Source organism: Tachypleus tridentatus, chromosome 13 (assembly GCF_004210375.1).
Source record: "Tachypleus tridentatus isolate NWPU-2018 chromosome 13, ASM421037v1, whole genome shotgun sequence".
Lineage (NCBI taxonomy): Eukaryota > Metazoa > Arthropoda > Merostomata > Xiphosura > Limulidae > Tachypleus > Tachypleus tridentatus.
In genome coordinates this window covers 221445252-221462707 of record NC_134837.1, presented here as the reverse complement: position 1 = coordinate 221462707, position 17456 = coordinate 221445252, and the positions used below count along the sequence as shown (strand labels likewise).

At 30.4% G+C, this 17456-nt stretch overlaps 1 protein-coding gene across 3 annotated transcripts in view; it reads right to left on the bottom strand.

The window, feature by feature from the left end:
* The window catches only part of LOC143240002 (syntaxin-16-like), a 51919-nt gene that overhangs the window by 12447 nt on the left and 22016 nt on the right, over positions 1–17456 (bottom strand). For all 3 annotated transcript variants that reach the window (XM_076481751.1, XM_076481749.1, XM_076481750.1), the window contains exons 3-6: positions 15655–15743; positions 13626–13644; positions 9393–9426; positions 7139–7245 (exon numbers count right to left, since the gene is read on the bottom strand). In XM_076481751.1, the coding sequence (XP_076337866.1) occupies positions 7139–7245; positions 9393–9426; positions 13626–13644; positions 15655–15743 (249 nt within the window). The remainder of the gene's footprint in view (positions 1–7138; positions 7246–9392; positions 9427–13625; positions 13645–15654; positions 15744–17456) is intronic.

Below are 17456 nucleotides of genomic sequence, written 5' to 3'. Positions count from 1 at the left end.
AAAATTCAAGGGAGTTTTACAGGCCTGAAAAATAACAAAAATCAACTTTTGAGGGTTGATCTTCCTTTACCAGGGATAAACTGATAAAAGAAGCTAACACTATTTCATTAATTTGAATTCTATTTTTCTGAAAGATTCTCTACATTTAATAAAACAATTCAGTCACCTAATGTCTAAATATAATTAAGGAAAATATTAAGCATTAAAAAAGCTTAGCAAAAATAACAACAGAATTATTACTAAACAGAGGTAATAGCTGCTATTCCTGATAAAACTGAATATCAAAGTTCATCATATTTTGAGTGATTTAACTAAATTTATAAGGCTCAATCTATATCCTAATGGTACTAAAGAAGTAGAATTGCAGCATGTTAAAATTACCTCCTTAAATCCATCATTTTTCATGCGTTCTGCCAGAATTATTTTCATGATGATCTAATAATTATCACCATACCTTATAAAATTTCCAGTCTATTTATAAATGGTAGATAATAACATGGTTTGGATAAGATTTCAGCCAAAGAGACAAAAATGTCATCAAATACTGTCACCACCTGATGGGTAAATCAGGAATTTTTGAAAAATGCTGGCAATGTCTGCTCAGGTTTAAGGAGCTAGAGAAAAATAATGTGTTAATTAAAGCACAATACTCAGAACTTAGACCAGTAGGGAATGATCTTCCTAGAATACATAATAAAAGATGTCCATTAAACCTACTGCTTTAAATATTAGAACAATAATCATACTTTAGCTGGATATTTGGCTAGTTTCCTAAAGAAGTATGTTATTTGTAAATGTACAATGAAAAACAATTTTAAATTTTCTAAGGAAATAAAAAACAATGTTTATTGAGCCAGTTTGGGTAGTATTTCCATGTAGATTAACATTCTTGGGAAGAAATGACCCAGTTATTGTGCAAGTTTTGAGACTGAGCCATTGTATACTAATATTACTTTGGAAGGAATGATCCTATTGTGTATAATTTGCTTCTGAATTATAATTTGAATGAGTTAAAGATTAAAACAAAAGGTATATTTTTGAAGTAAATGAATTTTGCAATTAAAAGATCACATTTTCTCTTTAAATGCTAATCTTCATGATCAGATTGATAATGTAGCTATTGGTTCCAGATTGTCTCCTTCTTTGGCTAATTAATCTGTTTTCATGAAAAGCATGGTTAGATAATTTCCCAGTCTTTTAAACTATAACTTTATTGTACATATGCTTAATGATACTTTTAACTTTTACTGTTTTCAAGGACCCAAATCACATTTCTCAGGATTTGGAATAACAGAATGGTATGTAATTTACTCTTTAGCATCAACATGATTATAAATTTCCATTTCTTGATACACAAGTACATAAGTGTGATGATGATTTTAAATTTGAGGTTTACTAGATTTTAATTCATTTTAGTTACAAAATCTCAAGTATTTATGAATGTTTGCATAGAAAACAATGTGTATCATTAAAAATTTTGTATGTAGAAATGAGTTTCATATTTAACTGATTACTTGAATAGTTTGTGATTATTTGAATAAATTAAACTCTGGCAAGTTTTCAACATATGAAGTACCCAACTGTACAATTTATTAAATTTTGTCACGTAATATAAAACATTCCTTGCTTTAACAAAAAACTATGCATCATACTCCATACAGTATAATATTGTGTATAAGCATGATGTATTTTTTAAACCTGGATTCATGTGCAAATTTTTTTAAAGATATGAATATCACATTAAATTCAAAACATCAGATGCTTTTAATCAGTTTACATATTTTTTTTCCCAAGCAAGGTTATGTCAATTCAACAAGAAAATTGTCAATACAAGTTTAAGGATGTGCAAAGTTAAGAATGTGAAACAGAGCAAATGTAATGGAATACACTTTGGTTGATTGACTGTATTGTAGTAATCCATTAAAATTAGTTGAAGATCTTAACAAGGGCCAATGGTGAACAAAGCTCCTGTATAAAACGAAAGCTTACTTGTTCATACACTAAGGCCAAAATCAATCAGGTTAATTCAGCATGTAAACTATTATGCATCTTACAACCCAATAAAGATAGATGTAAATGAAATCAAAGTATATATTTCAATTATAAACAAAATTCAAGACAGCAAAAATCACTCAGGACTAAAAGCTTTGGTAATTCACATAAGAAAGGAAAAAATTAAACCCTAGAGCTTTTGACAGATGGATTTTTTTCTTCATAGGTAACTGAAGAATGGAGGAATCAGCTGTACTGGTGGGGAGCTTAAAGTGAAAAACAAGAAGTTTAACTGTCCAGTGTGAAGCTGTAATATGTTTGTTTCACAGGTCTGAGTTATGTGGTTTAGAAAGTGCTTTACTTTTACATTATTTTATTTCTTCTCGATACATATTATACACAAATATGAAATAATAAAAAGTTAAAGATAAATTTGTACACAAATGAAAGATGGTGTAAAAAGCAATTCACTTTTTATAACCCCCCCAAAAACAGATAAAAATAAGATCAAAAATATAAAAGGTGTTGAATATGTAAGACAGTTAAACAAAAAATTGATATCATGAATTGACAAAAACAATAAGAAAGATTTAAGGCTATTGATGCCTTATAACAATTAAAATTATTTAAAGTGGCAATCCAATAAGATTCCTCTATCTTTTGGGCTCCTAAACATTGGAATCAATTTCCAATCCCCCGGGAAGCCATGCTACTGATAAATGATAGGGTTGGTTAGTTTTGAAAAACCAAAAGTTCACTTTTGAGTGTTGTTCAAGATTTACATTTGTTGAAACATTCTTCACAGGTCACTTAGGTTTGTTCAGCATATTGCTGGTTACAGTTATTACACTGTATGAGATACATGATAGTTTTATTATTGCCAGTAATTTGTATCTTGATTTTATGGGGTTTTGTCTGTACTTGTCAGAAAAATTTCAATAGTTTCAAGAACTGTAGTTCTGACAATGAAACATGAATTGGCAACCACTTTACAAGTATATAGCTAACCACAGCTTATTTCAAAACTTTGAGATTTTTGTTTTTCTAAAAGGAAATAACATGCATCCATTACTGCAAACAAAACATGAATTTAGTGACTTGCATTCAAAATTTTATTAATCTACTTTTGTTTATGATCTATCAATTAGTATAGCATAAAATCTTGGCTATTATCCCATATTTTAATAGTATACAAGTTTAAAGCTCTTAATTTTATAAGACAATATTTTTAAAAATCCCAACTTTTCTCTAGTGTGATATATTTTCTCTGGGAATGTCCTTTTCTCTATTCTATCCATCACCATTCCAATTAGTACAAAAGCTAACATTTTCCAACACTGACAATGTATTTCCAATTGTATTTACCTTCACAGACAATATAGTTATTCTTTTAGATTGGCTTTGCCTATCTAAGCATTACTCTTGCATACTCCAGTCTTTATCCCACTTAAAATCCTTGGCAAATCTAATTTGAAAATTTTTCCACTGTCCCCAAGGAGACCCTCTACTCTGGCACCATATATAAGTACCTCACTTAGATAATGTAATCATTTTTTCAAGACTTATCCCAGCTCTTAATGGGGAGGCAGGACAGAAGAGTATCAGCAGAGGTAAGTAATACTGGAATTACATTTTCAGTTTAGAGAAATGTTAACTTCCAGAACATACTATCTGCTGACAACATAGTTAGAACCCCACATGGAGAAGGTAAAGAAACTAGTGAGGGCACGATCCATACACAAGGCATCTGCATTGAACAGTGGTGTACCAAGATGAAAATGGTACACAAGTGGAAGAGCTACATTACATCCAGAACATGTATGCTCTTCACATAAAACCTAGTTCCCATATCAATGCTCAGATAGTAAAAGCCAATGTGGAAGAGTAGCTCTAACATTAAAGGGTGGTATGTTTTGGGTTTAAACGTAAATTACTCACTATAAAATCATCATTGGTCTGTTTATTCAGATGAACCATAATTTTTATAACATCCAATTTTAATTATAAATAGATGTATACCATTGTGAGTTTAAAGCTGTTTAATATAAACAAATGTAGTTTCTTGTTACAATTTAAAGTCATTCTAGAGATTAAAAAAAGGGTTAATTTAGACTTGTATAAATGTTTTTGGTGCCAGACAAACTGACCAATTCTATTTGGAGATGCAGTAGAGAAAATAACAGATAAAACAAAGTTTAACTAAGAAAAAAATTGAAATGTATTTAGGAGATTTTAGGGATTACACAAAGGAAATTTGATATCAAGATGAGGAAAAGTATTTTTAATCTTAAGATGAAAGTTACTTTGCACACAAATTTATCAAGAACAAATACTCAATACATTCATGATCAAATTTTTATTTTAAGTTTATTAAAAATACTTCACTGAAAAATGTAATGTTTTGCATGTAAACAACTTATTAAGAGAAAAGTCCATCAAATTTTGTAAAGATATACACACTATACTAGAAATTAGAGATGTTAAATCTATGAAGACTTTAAATAATTGCAAAAAGGTCATATAGGTCAGTTAAATTAACCAGCCTATGTTGAGAGAGTTAATGTTATTATGGACATCTTTTGATTACTTTGAAGCTGAGGTAGAATCTTTTGTAATGGCTATAATATAGCTCTCCCAGTGTTACTCTATGTTAGTGGAAACTTTCCAAAATGGTTTCTTTTTGAAGGCAAATCCAGGTTGGTGATCAGACGAAAGACGGCTTGATGTAAAAGGCTTCATTGAGTCTTAGTTTATAAGAGGATTTAAGAATATTAGATAAAACTTAGGTTTATTAACAACACTATCTGTGGGACAAAGGCTTTCATTCCCAAGTCTAATTTTGGCATCAGACAGTAATCTATGAAGACTGGTACTGTTGGAAATGGTTGGTGAAATTTTATTTCGATTGAGATTACTGGTGTTACTTTTGGGTTGTTGGCTTTAAAAGGTACTTTTCTAGTGTTTAGTAAGCATATGTTCTCTTTGTTTAAGATATTTGCAAGTTAAAGTAGTTGGTGAAAACAATACAAAGTATTGTGTTTACCTTGTCTTGTCTTCAACTTTCACAATATTCTTTATATTCCATAACATGTAAAGAGATCCACACCCATGTAACTGATTGGGTGTTTGTTAGTTAGCCAATCAAAGTTACTTCTTGTTTTATAAGTAATATATACAGTTTATATTTCTTCCTTTATCCCTGAAGAAGATAAGCCACCTGTTGACAGCAGGATTGTTTGAATACATTAACATTACAAACAATACAGTTTATTATTATTTTTAACTTTGTTAAATGGAAACTGGAGTTTATTATGAAACATTTCTCTAAACATAAATAAAATCACAATCTATACCTACATAGTGTAATTTTATTAGCTCAATATTTCACTATTACAGCTTATTCAGGAGCTATTGATATCCTACATGTTCACTAATCCAGTTAATTTTAATGTGAAACACTGTCATTCATAAATTGAACATTGACACGTCATTAGAAGGTTTAGATAATTTGAAACATTCACAAGTTTATATTGTTAATATGAATCAAACCAACAATGTTAAATATATGTGTAAACCAACAGGTAAACTAATAACATCATTGGATTTATAATATGTTAAGATATTCTAAAACATTACTTCATATTTGCATTGCTAAGCATTTTTCCATCGTATTATATCAATACACACAAAGAAATGTCTAAACATATATTTTAACCCTTATAAGTGTGTATAGATGCTATCCCACTTGTGTTAGGCCATGTTAGTATTGAAGTTTTAAATGCCACACAAATGTTCAGATATTCAATCGTGTATGGATCAACAAGTTTCTCGTACTAGAGCATCTGCCAAAAGTTATTTCATAAACAATGTTTTTACTTTGATATCTATCATGTAGTCCATATTTAATAACTTTACAGTTATTTTTCATACATTGTGTGTTTTTTTCCTGTACTCCGAACTTGTTATTAATGATTTAAAAAAGAAAGCCATTTCTTATACTATTGTAAAAAGCAAGTCTGACACACTATTTATTCTGCATAGCTTTGTGGTGATATTAACACCTATATATAGAATCTCCAAAGTAGCTTGAGCTTTAAACACACTTTCTTTATTTCTATGGTTCTGTTTATCTATCTTATTATGTTGTGTATAAACTCATGTAGATAGGAGTTTTTTTAGTAGAAGAGTCATCATATTTTTCCTTGCCTCCTCCCACACTTCTTTGTTTTTATAAACTTTATCAATCCAATAGAGGTAGCCAATAACAACATTTGTTTTATAGCAAGGAGATGATTTGAATGGAAATACAAACAAAAAGCTTTGGTACACAGCTAACTGATAATACTACTAATGATTTCTCCATTCTTGACATGAATTGTAGTATCTAGAGAAAATCAATTTCAACCTGGTATGTCATAAGCAAGTATAAATTTTATGAATGGATGGACAATATTCAAGAACTCATGGAAACTAAAAAGAGACTAAGTTAGTGTTCCACACTCCAAACACATCATCTGTGAATCTGTACCAGATTGATGGGCCAATTTTCCCTCCTGTTTTCCAAGAATTAAATGCTTTAAGTTCAAGTATATGCATCAATATTAAAGCATTGGTATAGGGACATTAACAGCATTTTATGGATTTTAACACATTGAACTTTGACAAAGTCTTTATACACACTTATAAGGGTTGAAATATATACATTCAGACATTGCTTTATGTGCATATTCATAAAACAAGTTGGGAAAATATCAATAGAAATATGAAGAAATATTTTAGATATTTAATTATTGGTTTGATTTGTATCAACAATATATATTCAATAATGTTTTATATTATTTCAACACAATATTAATTTCCTTAACATGTATCAATGTTCAATTTATAAATGACAGTGTTCAAATTTATATTTAACTAAATTAGTGATTTTAAAAGATATCAATAGCTCCTGTGAAAGTTGTAATAGCAAAATATTGAGTTAATAAAGTTAAATGCTGGAGATAAAGGTAACATTTACCAGTAACAAATGCAATAATATTTTTGGTACAAACAGGCAAGAAATATTTTTTGACACTTATTTCTAAATGAATTACATATAATGCACGATATCATAATTTTCAATGTTAGTAAACATTCAAATACTAACACGTGTGATAACTTTTGTTAAGACTTCAATTTCATGTTCCTCAGTTGTATTATCATCCATTGTAGGTCTGGATACATGCTTCTCATGAAGGGTGATTAGCTCTTTCACTGAAAGTAAAAATAAAACAAAACTACAGACAGACTATTCAATCAACATTAAATACAAAGAGAACACAGTTACAAAAATTGCACATACAACTCAAACTAGATGTTTTTTGCACCCAATCCTAAATATTATACTTCAAAATAACTCCTTTTAAAATGTATAATTGTATCTTCATTAATAGAAGCATATTGCATATTCAAACATTAGATAGATTTGTATTTAATATATTTTACACAAAATATTGATAATAATTGCTGTGGCTTTTATGAAAAGGTCCACATAATGTTTGTACCATATGTGATAAAAACATAAATGTTCATTTTTATAAAACCTGTAACCTTCTATGTAAATTAGACTAGTATAAATGTTTTATTTAGACTCTTATAAACAAAATATGATCATATTAAATTCCTATTGGTCAACTAATGAATAATGCAATTAAACTTAGTATCAGTTTTATGATTGCAACTTCATATCAATTACCTATTAATGGGTCATGCTTTGCAAATTTAGAGATTGTATAAGACACTGTCATATATATATATACGACTGAAAAAACTGTGCAAATTCCAGTAAAGAAATCTTATTTTGTAATCCAGACAGCCTGATGAGCTCTGAAGCTTAAGAGATTTCCAATTTATATCGCTTGATACCAAGGATAAACAAGATTTCTGTTTCACCTATATTATTGTTCAAGTAAGTTTTTATTTAAATTTTAATCTCTTTTTCAACAAATGTTTGGTGTTAAGTTTGTCATGCTACTATATAACTAAAACTACATTGCTAATACTAAAATAAATATATGTTAATAAACCCATTACACCTCCCTCAAAAAAAAAAAAAAAAAGAGATACACAAGAAATTGCAAGGGATATACATGCAATTTTTACCCATTTTAATGATTTGAAACAGGTATGATGGGTCTCAAGCAAAGCAAGAGATTTAAATGTCATGCAGTAAAACCTGCATCCTGCAGGTCATAGTTTTGTGTTTATGTCAAATTATCATTGACAGTGAAGAGTCTTGATGCAAGGAAGATTCTTGCTGAAGTCACTAGTATCAACTTCATCAAAACAGTACAAAGTCTACGAGCCACTATTCAGTCTAATGATATATTGTGGACACTTGCCCAGCCTGCAGTGGAACTGTGTTTTAAGATTGGTAGCACTGAAGAATGATTCAGGTATAAACATGTAGCAGAGTTTTAAGATGTATCATTTAGAAGAAAGATAATTTGGGGACAATTCAGTCAAGGTTGAGTTGCAGGGTCACAACTTCTAGCAGTTAGTTTTATGAAAAAAAAAAAGCTAAACTAATTGACAGAATGATTAAGTACACTAACAAAAGGTTTTCTAAGTTCAATTGCATGTTAGCTAAGACATCCAGTGTTCTGACAACATATTTTGGATACAATGTAGAGATGAGTTCAGTTTGTATAGTAAATCCAAAACTACACATATACTAGTACAATTTGATGTCATTTTCAGTGAGGAGAAGACAGGAATTCTGGAGAAGTGTAGTGAAAGCACACAAAAAGTTTCAACCATAAAAATATACCACTAATGTCTATATACTGAACCAAGCCGTCAACAAAACCCCCTTCTGCTCTCATTAACATCTTAAAGATTGTAGTGATGTTTATATTTAGTGTATCAACAGTATTTTGTCCCATGCACAAGTAGATTATTTTAAATTTTGCAACTCTTGTTACTTATTAAAAAGTTTTATTAGCAGCAATGTATATTAGATTCAATGTACAAAACATTTCATTACACCATATTTTAACTGAAAACCTCTAACACATTAGTAAACAATCCATGAATAAAATCATCACTCTTACTATCATACATCAATAACTTGTTGAAATTGTAGTATTCCATTTAAAGTTTAACAATGAAAATTCAAGTAATATTCTACAGCTTAAGACACCATCTTTCAAAACAAGATTTTAAATAGTTAATATAAAATCTAAAACCATAGACCACAAGAGTTCAAAGTGAGAATCTGGGTGCTATTTTAAAAATGTCTCAGATTTTCGTTCTCTTTTTAAAAGTTTTCTATTATACATATTATAAATATTTATAAATAAAACATACTTCAGAATAAACCATATAACCTTACAAACTAAGGTTAATATATATACACTTACTTTTCTGTCTTATTTTGGTCATTTCATATTCCACCTACCAAAAAAAGTACAATTTTACTTCTGAATTACATAAAATAAAATACTCAAATGTTTTGGTACTTATATTCTTTACTGTCCACAGAAAAATAAAATAATACCAAACTATTTTTCAGTAATCCAAAACCTAGTCATTATGAGGTTTTGGGATGATTTTACCTTTTTTTTTTTGCATATCATATGCATTCATGTGTGTGTGTTGGTGATACATTTTTTTTTTCCCAAGCAACAAATATTTCAAAAGCTTGAATAAAACTGAAGGGTTTAGAATTAAAACTACCTCATGCAGTATTTAAGTGTAAAATTAGAATTAAAATATTCCCATAATTATTTTTATTCAGTCCATTTAACAAGTTTGAAATAAAGTAAAAATTCAAAAGTATTTTTAAAGATGTATAAAATATTTTACTGCAGTGAAATGAAACTTTTCATTAATTTCTTAAATATTCACTTAATAGTTTCACATAATCCAGAATAACATTTTGACAGATTCATTCCATACTTTGACAAAACAAAAAGTAAAATTTTCATTTGTAGAAAATCTTTTACATTATAAAGAAAAAATTAAACAGCTATTTGTATTACAAACACTTATATTTTTCTTACACTGAAAATATATTTTAGACAAGTACTTAATTTCACTCACACACAAAGCTATTATTATTTATCAGTGCACTTTACTTGCACATTTTTTTTGCACACTAGAAGCCTTTTATTCCTATGTACCCTTTCAGTTGACATGGTTTAACTGATTTATACATGCAAATTGTCAAGTGACAAACTTCCATCAATAGCATCTCACAAGCACGAGACTTCCTCTATTCTATTCTACCTAACTATCTCTTCAAGTTTAAACAGGAAACTAAGTACTGGTAGACAGTGGGAAAGGAAAAGTAAGTACCTATCAGAAATATATTTTCAATGTAAAAAATTATTATTTCTAAAAAGGTACCTTACTTACACTCATATACATACATAGACAGAATCCCACACTGAACAGGTTGATTGTGCATAGGAAAAAAGAGAAGCATTCTCCAAAAGCATTTGAATATGCTTGTGATATAACAAAGAAGAACAAAATGGGATATAGAAGCCCATCCAGATCAGAATGAGAGTAGAGGTGGGAATTGGAAGGATGCAAAATTGGTGATAAAAAGGAATTACCCTCTCTCACTGCTTATGTTTAGGAAGGGAATGAGCAAGTTGGGTAAAGGAGAAGATGGGAGGAATGTTACAGAGTACATGAAACACCGATGGCAAACAAATCTGATCGATGACATTCACATTTTGAGGGATAAACAAAACAAAGAAATAGGTAAAAACCAGGTGATAAGAAGAAGAAGGGAAGGAATGCCAGTGTGAACTACCCCAAACTAAGGCTGCCATGGAAGACATGGAGTGGTAGAAAGAGGCAATGGTGAAGCAGCCATGAAAATCCTAGTTTGGCTGGCCAAATGTTGGGCAATCAGAAGGACCTGATGTGGAGTGGAGTGGATGATAGCTATAACCTGTGGGAGATGTCAAGTAGGAGGTTAAGTATAAAGGAAATTGTCTGTTCAATCCTGACTGAACACACAGACAGATAGAACAAGTGGATGAGGTACCAGAGACAAAACACTGAAGTAACTTCAAATTGAGGATAGTGACAAATGCATCCCAGTGTTGGATTCTCACCTATGTGCACAATCTTTTGAAAACTTGAGGATCTAAAAACCACTGAATAAGATAAATTTTGTCCAGGCTGAAATGATCTTATGCAACCAGAATGAAGGCACCCAGAGTATTACATGCAAGGAAATAAATACCTTGTGTGTAGGCCCAAGATAAGAGATCCAATATTTGAGAACAAGGGGAGTGACAACAAGTGCTTCCATAGTGACTGCTACATATCACAATTGCAGAATTAAGTGTAAGAATCATAACCATATGATTGCAGTCTAGAGGAAGAAATGATACAAAGCCCATTAAACATCAAGCAGCTCCAGAATACTAATATGGTAAGACCTTTATGTTTTGGCCATAGACCCAAAGGAACTTGGTGCTTCACCCATGTCCCTGAGCTGTGGAGCAAAGCATCTAGAAAAATATTTAAATCCAGTTGAGGAAGAAGCAGAACCCCTACCAAAGTATGAGCCTTTTCCAATCACTAATGCTTATTGCCAACAAGGGAAAAAGGAAAGGTAAAAAAAAAACATTCTAGGAACCCCTAGCAAAGTTTCACTGATTGTGAAGATTCTACTGTAGAGATCTTCTATGAGCATGACCCATTGAAATAAGTGCCATCATAGTGAGAAAGAGAGAACCTTCAAGCAGGTAGGTATTGATAACTGATAGCTCCATCAAAGATAGGTGTGGAACAATATACCTAAATAAGATATCAGGTAGAAGCAAGGAAGGATTTCTCCAATCTGATCAACCAATTGATCCAAACTGCTTCTGAGAAAAGCAGATGAATTTGTTGAGTGTACTCCAGTTCAGAATGAGTCAAATAAAGTCAAGCAGCCAGGTAATGATGGAAGAAACCCTTGAGTGCACGTAAGAACCACGAAAGTGTTGAATATTCAATCAATGATATCTGGGGCTACAGTAAGCCTGAAAGGAAGGGTGTAAAAGTGATAAACCATTCAATTATGAACAAACCAAAAACTTGATAAGTGAACATTTAAGACATCAACTTTATTCATCCATAAACTCAGAGAAAAAGCCCATCTGAGAATAAGAAATGAGTCCATGGTAAAAAGAAGTACCACCAAGATGTGTTTGAGGCATGACAGATCTATTGTTTGTCATCCAGTTTTCTTAGACACCACAAACAGCCTGGAATAAAACCCTTAAAAAGGTCACAGTTTCAATATGTGAAAGAAAGATCTTGTACTATCTCATACAAATGTTGACATGTCCAAAGATTCCAAGGCAATGGGAAGGAAATGAGTGACAAGACCTTGTGGTAAAACATAAAGGACCCACAGATCCTTGATGAGATCCTGATATAGATGAATAAGCTGGGATTAACAAATCCCCAGTGGACCAGTACCCAAAGTGAAGTTTCCAATGTCAGTGGAAATATGACACCCATCATCAAAGGAAATGACAAGAAGAACTCCTGGTGGAAGGAGCAGGTGAGGGTTAGGAATGGAGTAGAACAGGAACAGATATAAGGAACTGTTGCAAGACAAATAATCAACCAAACAGGAAATAGTTGAATGCTGTCTCACAGATTCAACCCAACATTCCAAAGACCAACTGATGGAGAAAAGAGGTGAAGCATAAGTCCTGAAGATAAGAAGGTGGTTAATGAATATGCAACAGAATCAAATGATCTCAACAACAGAGAAACAACATGTGTAAAGACACAGCTGAAGTTGACAAACATGCCAACAAGGATGTTATGAAGGCAAACATATCTTCCAAAAAACCCTCAGGATCACAGTGGACTGCCTTGGGGAGAAAGTGGATAGTGCACAAGTACCATAGGATAGAAATGAGGTAAGATGAAAGAAAGAAATTAGGCATGTGAAAAATTAACAGGACAATCAGTATCTAAACCCCCAAACAGGTAAAATGAATTCCAAATGTTGTGAATCTAGGAACAGAAAATTTGTCTGATGATTGACCAAATTGCTGTTAAACAAACAGCAAACACAATGTAAATAACTGAGCCTTGTCAATTATTCTATTTCTTAAACTATTACTTCAAATTAGTTATTGTGATTTTCTGCATATAGATAAAATTCAATTTTAGGTATTTATATTTCATTGTTCTTTTGCAAGGCAAACACACAAAGAACTATACAGAAATTGAGACTTTTGAAAGAAAACAAAATAATGTTGAACAATTATCATTAAACACGAATATCCAATTTAAAAGCAATTTAATATGAATGTATAACATTGCAGCAACTCTTTGTATCAAAAAATGCATTTTAATTTTACACAAATACAGTAAGCTATGTATCAATTATTATACACACCATGAATTTTATGAATTTGAATTCTGTTATGGTTTTTACTTTTAATACATTACAAACCCTTATTAAAAGATGAAACTGATTAAACTAAATTCACAAATCTTGAAATCTATTTCAAAAACATAAAAGTTAATATAACACAGCAATGTCCATTAAAATAAAATTCTTAATGGAAAAGAAAACAACAGTTTAATCAATATTTTATATGTTACAAATAAAACATCCTCACCTCCTCAATTCCATCTACCCTGTAGAAAAAAAAAACAAAACTGTTAGGGCCATAAAAACCTGACTACTCTCTAAAACACTAATATTTTAGTTTTTTCACCATCAATAGTAAAAGTCTTATGACTACACAATCATTCCTTGCCACTACTACAAAGATTTACAATTACTTTAATCATCCTAAACTGGGTCAATAAAACAGTGTTGAGATAAATATTTTTACTAAGAATTTCATTCAATGCAACATACAAAACTATATGACAGTGATTACTCTTGAAATTAAGAAAAATTTGTAACGAAATGCTCATAAAAGCAGCTATTCTTTAAAACTAGTTTAAACTCACAAAGTATTTGGGGTAAAACTAGTATATTTCACCAGTATTTAAGTATAGGATTTCTAGAATAATGCAAAAGAATTCTCATCACTGACATCAAACTTTGTAGTCTATTTATGTTAGACCTTACCTTAGTTAAGTTTTTATTAAGTACAGCCTATGCTCAATAAAGAGATAAATTAATGTTATAACTTATGTATCATTTTTTGCTTTTAATTTAGTTTGTGCTGAACTTTACTGTACTTAATGCTAGCAATAAATAAACCTCTAATGTTATTCTACATATAATGTAAGACTCTTTAAAAACTTTGATATGTTGTTGTACAAAATGTCTAATACTGTATATTAATACCTCCCTTTTGTTTACATCCATTAAAATGAAGTGTGCAAACATTTCGTTAAGATAAAGAGGTGAATACATATTTTCAAAACAGATAAAAATTAGGTTTTATTATAATAGATTTTCAAGTAGCTATGACCTTGGTAGACCTCAAGGTAAAAGCTTTTGAAACCTCTGGTCTTAATGATTTATGTCACACTTGTCCACCATAAAAGATAAGTGAAGTTAAAACAATGTTGTGAAAAACGTTTTTTTCCAATGATATGCAAAATCCTTCTTCCTACATTACTTCAAAACATGAATAAAAGAATTACAAACACTACATTTATTTGCTCAATTTAAGTTAGAACATTACACTTCATGTAAAATCTTTAAATATGAAGTTTGGGAGTTGTAGTCTAAATATTTTTATAAGTCACATTCAAATTGTATTAGCAAAAAATTTTTTTTTCAACCTCTTGATATCACAAATTACAAATCTCTGTCTACATATACAAACTTTAAGATAGTCTACTTTTTGTTAATCTGTATTATGCTTTCTACTTCAAAATGTTTTCATGGTTGCCTCTGATGAATCTAATAGACTTGGAACAACACATAAAATTATTAGCAATAATTTCAGCATCACCTTACCAATCATTCAATATGGTAATTTTGTTTGGCCTTATATTTTAGCTCTTTCATGGTGCAATTTTTAAACTTATACTGGATGCCAATTATGAACAATTTATATTTGATATTTTTTCCATAGTTTGTAAGTTCTGAACAAGTGTAGCACCATATGAGAGTTTATACTGAATACTGATGTATCTGTCCATGTGTTAAATTCTAAAAAAGTAATTAACTGGTTTTTTTGTACATGTTTATACATTTGCTTCAGTGAAATATATCAATTACTTATATCTGAATAAGGTGTTCAATATAGCTTGTGTCAATTATAAAATGAAATTAATCAGGTAGGTTGGTGTACAACATAAGTGTTTTGCTCATATATCACTTGGCTTGCAGCACTCAGTTTAAGCCTGCCATATGTACAATAATGGAAGACTACTCAGAAAGAATGTTTCATATTGAAAAAAGATGTTAGGAATTTGAAAATTAACAATTAAGTAAGAAAATTAATAATGAAATTTAAAGAATATTATCCTTGTTTTATTAACTTTAAACCTTAAAATGGTGAACAACTTTTTTTTAATGAAATCAAAGTGAAAAACACAATTATGTAACATGTTCAGGTTTAATGTATGAAATAATAAATAAAAAGTTTCAAAGTAAGGAATTTAAGAAAACTAATAAATTAGGGGTATAAATGCAAATTAGAATGTTGAACAGTTCAAAGAAGTTTTAAAGTTACATACCACAAGGGTGGCTGCTTAGAGTCTCTAACAAAGGTATTACCTTTCTCCACATCACTATGTGGAACCAGTGCAGTTTGGTCATCTAGTGCCTAGAAAATAAAGGAAATATTAAATAATATCATGTAAAGAAATCTAATATATATAGTGTGATGATCTTGTTCCATACCATGCATGATTAGGTCATCTACAACAGCCTTGACTGGTTCAAGAAAGATAAAAGGATTTTAGGAATTGTTTTTAACACCTAAAGTCAAGTTATAAAAGACAATTCATAAACACTGAACAAGAAACATTCATATGCTGAATGGCTAATCCAATCAGGCACCAGTAAATTAAAACCTACATGGTTGTATAAGTGGTATATAAAAACTATTAAAAGAAAATTAAAATACTTTTCTTTTAACTGTCAAAAGAAGTGTTCATATACATGTGTGTGTGTGTGTGTGTGTGTGTACATACATCACAGCTCAACATATGTTGGTGTTATGTTTACAATAATAAACATAACTGTATATCACAAACCAAAAAACATTTTGTCTGACCAACAGCATATGATTATTGAACACCATATAATGTAATACAGCACTATTATCCTTTTCAATATAAATTGGCACACCACTTCCCTGAACCATTGCTGACCACTAAGATTTACACATGAGTATTCTGTAAGTTCTTTGTTTTTCTAAAACCCCATATACTAACAAGGTTGTGACACACTGGCACTGGTCCATGAACTAGAGGTTGAAAAACACTACTACATTATAAACTTAGACAAGATAACTGCACAAAATGTACATGTGTGTAACATAAAAAATAAACAATGATTAGATATCAGCAGGCACCTAGAAAGAAAATACTGACTCAGTTCCTCTCAAGTAATTTATGTATTCTGAATCTGAATATATTGATTTTACTCCATAACACAGTTTTTTTCCCAAAACAACATACATACTTTTACCTAAATGAATAATTTCCTCTTAAATTAGGTCACATTTTGTTATGCTTAAAACGTTCACAACCACTGGCTATAGATTTCCCTAGACCAATCATGATGTGAGAGCCTTATTTATCATTCTAAAACCCAAGAGAAACACACCACTAGTATATAAATGGTCAAGACGATGTGTCTTTTCTGGATAGTATTTCTTTGTGCATGTACTTCAAGATTTTGTATTTTCAATATTACTTACTCACTGCTATGGGAACAAGATATGTAAATAACACAAAGATATGCTGTTATATTTGTGTTAAATATGTTACAAAGAAATATAACAGAATTTGTCATAAAGTGAATTACCCATATTTTGGAATAAAACTCAGAGGCCAAGACAAAACATGGGCTCTGAACAAAGTTTGTACCATTTAATGTCAAAGGGTTGAAACAATGGACTTAAAAGTAAGAGAAGGTCTTTGCCTTTTGGAATTTTACTGGACTGGTGTGAGTCTAAAAACAATGGAGATAACTACTTTTTGCTCATGTAATGTACAAAGCTATAATTTTTGAAATAAGGAAATTTCTTATCCGAACCTTCAATCAGCTATAAAATCTGTTGCTCATGGATCTGTCATACTTGTACTTACTCCATTGGAGACTCTTGATACAGTTTCATTTTATTCTGAATTTGATGTCAATAGAAACTAAGATCAGAATTGTTTTCAACCTGAAACATCTGATGAATCATAACTTTTCACATGAGGTGAATTTAGTAAATTGTTGAGAGATTTGAGCTTTTCAAAGGGTTTTTCAAAGTGTGGGTTGCCTTTAAAGATGTTATTGATAAATGTTTAGGGAGCAACAATGA